The following is a 5,332-nucleotide window of genomic DNA, read 5'->3' as shown; positions in this document are numbered from 1 at the left end:
AAACGGACGTGCGGCAGTGATTTAGTATGCGGAGCGCCGGCTCCGCTATTCTCTCCTTCCTTCGAATGCTTTTCTGTGCTATCCTTAAGGCCCGATTACGCGATCGAATCGTTGCCGTTCGTTCGATTATTTAAATTTTCGATAGTTCCTAACTTCACCGAATTACCAACTATCGTATCTACGCGATAATCGCCATTTAACATCGTCTTTTGAAAAATTCAATTTATTTATCGAAATAATCGTATGGTAAATTAAGACGACAGTGAGACTTTCTGTTATAATAAAGAAACGATATTGGTAAATAGATTTTTATTCGTCGCTGTTACATCTCGACGTAACGATGACAATAATTTAGCTCTCGAAATTTGCCAATCGTCGGTAACACTTAATAACGATGATAAAGTAAATCGTTGAAAGTGTTGTTCCGCATTCCTTGACACGTCTTTATCGGTAAAACGAGCGCCACTATACATAATGGAGACCAAGGAGGTAATCAGGGACGAGTAATCAAGTCGTATGGGCGGATTCAATGTGAGTGGAGCTTTAGGTTTCTGGTGGGAAATACAGCGAGTCGCCGCAGGGTTTTGCAGCAGGAGCCGACTATGGTGACGAATTTACGAGCTCCTTACGAGGCTGCCTTCTTCGAGCATAGCAAGCAATAAAGTACGAGGCCAGAGGATATTCGAAACAATCGTCTGAAAGGCCAGGACCTATCTCCACGCAAAATCCTCCGATCAAATTTAAAACTGATTTACGAGTGATCGCTTATCGACCTTCGTCTTCTCATCCGTCCCGATCGCATTTGTTTTACTTCCTGGTGGACCCCCCTCGCGAAATATTTTACGTTAAATATCGGCGTAGATTAATTGCCGCCAAAAATTCCTACGACGCTCTAGATATGACAAGATGCGACGCAAGGTACCAACAAGGTTCGGGAAATATTTCAGAACGAAAAGTAAGGAAAAGATGGATATATCGTCACTTACTGGATAAGAATGCAGGAATAAAGGTAGACAAAGGTTGTTCTCCACGGGATTGGAAGAATAAACATTCATCTCGACGACTAGAAATTGTCTTCTCACAAAGCAATTAACCAACATGGCGTCGACGTGCTCGATTCGATTACGGTGGCGCTACCTACCGGAGCGACTACCTTTCGATACAATCGAATTCTTCTGGTGGAAATAATTCGCGCGAATATGAATTTTATTTAATCCTTTGAATTTTCGTTGAACGTCGGATTGCTGAACGTCGATGTGGCTTGTTTGTAAATCGGATTGTCGGCCTAAATAAATTGGTTATTACATCAATAAAATGAATTTATTTAAACATATTGAAATAGAAAATTAACGTTATTTACCCTATCCCACTTAGCCAGGGCTCGTTCTCGCTCGAATTTTGCATATTCTCGTTTATCGTGGATCGTCGTTACTATCTTCCAAACGAGAAGAACGAAGAAACCGATAATTACGGTGCTAATGATTAATCCCACAGCGACACCTATGACGCGAAAGTTGAAATTCATATATTACGAAATATATAAATTATATTTGATTTATCATAATCTGCTTACCGAGGACGTTGACAGGAGTAGGACATACCCTCTCCTTTTCAGCGAGAATCTTGAATATCTTAATATCTCCTCCGCTACCACCTCTGTAATATTCGTATTTAAATACAAACGTACATCCAGCGTCTCCTGGAGTTCGACAAATACGAGCTCCGGTCTCTTGATCCTTCTCTGGATCCTCTACGACCTTATTTACCTATTTAATTGGAAATTACAAGCGCATGAACTGACACTCCGTGAAACTTATAAATATATTTCCAGAGAATACTGGCTTACGATATCTATCTCATGCAGACACGCGTCGCATTTTCCATTTCCAGCAAAAGGCCCGGTTCCGTACGCCATGCATTCGACGCAGTTCTTCAGTTCCTCGCATCGTTGTCCAGGACATATCTGAAATCACGAAAACACGCATTCGTCGTAACCGTTGTCTAACAAAGCGAATATTCGGATTTTCTTCAAGCGGAAGGAAACCTACAGGACACTCTTCGCAGTACTGTCCAGAATATCGAATGTTGTCTTTTTCATGACAATGACAGCTACCGCAAATGCAGTCCCCGCGTCCACTGCAAATCTCCATGGTTTCACCGTTGCTTGGTATGCATGTGCTATTCGTTTCTTTGCAATCGCACGTCTCGCCGCCCCATCCCGGCAAGCAATTGCAAGTCCCGCACTCGCACTTGCCTCGCCCGCCGCAAACCTTAAACGCAACAACGTCAGTCGGAATAATAGAATACACGCAAACGCGTGTAATTTATCTACCGTCTACCTGAAAGGTACTGTACAGGTTTCCTTAAAAGGGAAATTACCCGAGCAACTTCATCGTACGAATAAACGATTCCGAAGTGAGTTTACGATACGCGAATATACGTTCGGTCCGTGGCTGATAACACGAGCTGGATGATTGCCGATTCTGATTACGCCTGTATTCATTGTACAATTTCTACACCGTACGTAAAATCGTTTAGCTGTCATCCTTCTCGTACCTTAAAATATCTTTCGCTAACCCTTGAAAACCATCTTTGTCCTTGTATTTTGCATATCTTGCACGCAACACCAGAGCGTTACCGCGTCGCCCATTACGACACATATCAAAAAACAATTGTTAAAAATAATGGTTTAAATATCGACGAATCTTCGAATACAACTGTTCGTACAATTGAGTCTATAGGTTTATATTTAATAAGTCCATAACAATGACCTAGCGTAGTCAACGTGTCATTGAAGCAAGCGTTCACTTACCAATCCCTCGCTGCGTTTGCAAGAAAAGTTATCGCACTCGCAATATTTCCCATAAAAAACTTCTTGCGGATTAGGACGCTTCGCGCAATCACATACACCGCACTTGCAGTCTCCATGGCCGCTACAAATCTCAGTGGTCTCGTTGTTAGGCTTGCAGTCGGCCATGGCAGCTGCGCTCTCAGCGCCGGCATCGTTCCCTTCGCATTCACACTGCTTCCCGTAAAAGCCCTCGTTGCAAGAACATACACCGCAAACCGAAGTACCGTTTCCTCTGCAATCTTCCGAAGCTGCCACGTATCCCTACATTTTCATTGGAGACGCGTGAGAGAAGTTTAAACGAGAGAAATCGCGCTCAATCGTCATTCTTACCGGATGTCCTGGATGTTCGCAAGGACAATCGCAGATAATGCTCAGCTCGATCGTCAAGCTCTCGTCTATACCTCTCGGCTTTATCTGCATACTTGTCTGCCATTCGCTGGAATTCGCTGGACATTCGGTCGCCTACGACCAGCAAGAACATTTCGCATCTCGCAAAACGAAATTACACAGAATCTTACAGCATACCGATGAATTTGTCCGATTTATGCAAGTACCTGTAATGTTACTTCGAACTCGACGACGTTCCCCACTCGTAATCCCCCGCATTTTTGTCGTTCTTTCAATTCGACGTTCTTCTCCAAACATCGAGAGTAGTATTTCACATCGATCATTTTCGGCGCATTATCCGTCATTGTTATGGAATTAACCAGTTTCTAAACAAATTGTCAAGCTTGCGCTTATCTATGAAACGCGTAATAGAGTTAAGAAGATTCGTAAATTCATACCTCGTATTCTCCTCTGATAAGGTCAACTATGCTTTTAGAGTTGTTCCGTATCGTTTCGATAGAGGAGCCACCGATGCTTTCGCTCAACAATTCATACGTCTTTCTTCTATCGCTTTTTACCGCAAATATGATGTTGATATTCCGCTCGCGAGCTATTTTGTTGATCTACATTCGATCGTAGAATAAAACTGTAAATGAATGCTTCGCCTTTGCACGTCTAATCGACTAAATAGAAAGTTGCATACTTGAGATATGGACGGATAATCTTGGAGAAGCGAGTGCGTGTAGAATCCTTTCTCGTCCAAATGACACAGACAATCGTTGGGTTCGATAATTCCTGCCAGCTGAAACGCGGTCGTGTTTAATACTTGAACGAAGAAAAAGCAATCTACGTTTAACCGCGTTTACGTACTCTACCATCTCCAGCGGTATGGAAACTGGCGTCTGTCGAGAAAACAATAAGATGTCGAGCATCCTGTCGCCAGCCAATTTCCTTCGTGCAAACCATCGCTTGCATCATCGCATCGAGACCACCCTCGGGCGCGTCCAAGTTACCAGACACCGGTGCTTCTCGTACGCGAGTCTATCCCAAAAAGCAATCGATCAGCATCAAGAGGTTGAAAAGTAACGCGCAAGACAAATGATACGGTGAAACGACTTTTGAAACGAACTTTGAAAAGATCAATGTTCTCGCTAAGAGGCATTTGATGCTTATAATCGTACGGCGCTGCGCATGGTTTTCCTGTTTTCAAAATACACGGCGATTTTAATCTGCAACAAAATTACGGATCAGGAAAGCGTAGCGATATCGACAGAACAAAAATCGTCAAAGTTTCAAGATACTTTTCCGGTTGCGTACTAGTCATAGGCAATACAACTTTGTCCACGAAACTACCGAATCCTAATCGAAAGTTCGAAGTCAAGTTTCGCATAGCATCTGCCAATTCATGTCCCAACTCTGACAATAAATTCCTAGAATCCTCCATCGATGCCGATAAGTCCATCAGATAATACAGATCAACCGGATAACCTTCTGCTTGGCTATATTTTAAAGTCAATCGGTATTTCTCGCCTGTGAAATTCGATCAAACGTATCAATTGGAATCAAATTTCTACCCGAGAGAAATAACTTAATCGTAGATGCTAAACGTTATACTTTCCTCGTCTTAGTGTCAAGCGAATTCTCTGAGGTTGAATTTGAACTGGATCTGTGCCTCTCGTCGAAGACAGCGGTCGATCTTCGAGTATCAGCATCTGATTCATCTCATCTATTACGTCCAACGTTCGACACCAGTGATTGCCTTCGTTTGAAAATTTTTCTCTGGTGACACAACGAACCAATGGACTGTTCACGCTTTGATTGGAAACCTAACCATAAATTCCTTATTATTTTCTAATCAGTGAAACTTTTTCTTTAACGATTTAAAAACGATAACCACCGGAGTAGAGCACCAAACACATCGTGGAATCTGTAGACAATTTTTGCAAGTTTGTTGAGACGCGCAAAGGCTTTCCGGATCTTTGTATTCACAAAACACTAACGAGAAGAATTGAACCCAGAAGAGAAATATCGTCCAGCGAGTCATAGCTTCTCTCTTAATGTCACTTTAATTTTAAACGAGCAAGGTGTGGCTACACTGGTAAGTTACAAGGATATTGTGGCATCCCGCGGAAATGACTCCGAGATAAAGTGACC

General features: G+C 42.6%; 1 protein-coding gene across 1 annotated transcript; it reads right to left on the bottom strand.

Moving 5' to 3' along the window:
• Nucleotides 1-269: 269 nt before the first annotated feature.
• Nucleotides 270-5,332, bottom strand: LOC138182697 (integrin beta-PS). The gene is made up of 15 exons (XM_069118775.1): nt 5,076-5,332; nt 4,799-5,004; nt 4,480-4,710; nt 4,308-4,407; nt 4,049-4,219; nt 3,882-3,980; nt 3,637-3,801; nt 3,406-3,564; nt 3,182-3,313; nt 2,813-3,112; nt 2,049-2,270; nt 1,847-1,963; nt 1,574-1,766; nt 1,361-1,500; nt 270-1,285 (listed from the first exon to the last, which is right to left on the bottom strand). Exons 1-15 carry the CDS (start codon nt 5,220-5,222, stop codon nt 1,211-1,213), a joined length of 2,457 nt encoding a protein of 818 aa, XP_068974876.1. The 5' UTR covers nt 5,223-5,332; the 3' UTR covers nt 270-1,210.

The sequence above is a fragment of the Bombus flavifrons genome, chromosome 8 (assembly GCF_040668555.2).
Source record: "Bombus flavifrons isolate JBK064 chromosome 8, iyBomFlav1_principal, whole genome shotgun sequence".
In the NCBI taxonomy this organism is placed as follows: domain Eukaryota; kingdom Metazoa; phylum Arthropoda; class Insecta; order Hymenoptera; family Apidae; genus Bombus; species Bombus flavifrons.
The sequence above is the reverse complement of the archived record's forward strand: the minus strand, read 5'-3'. Positions and strand labels throughout refer to the sequence as shown.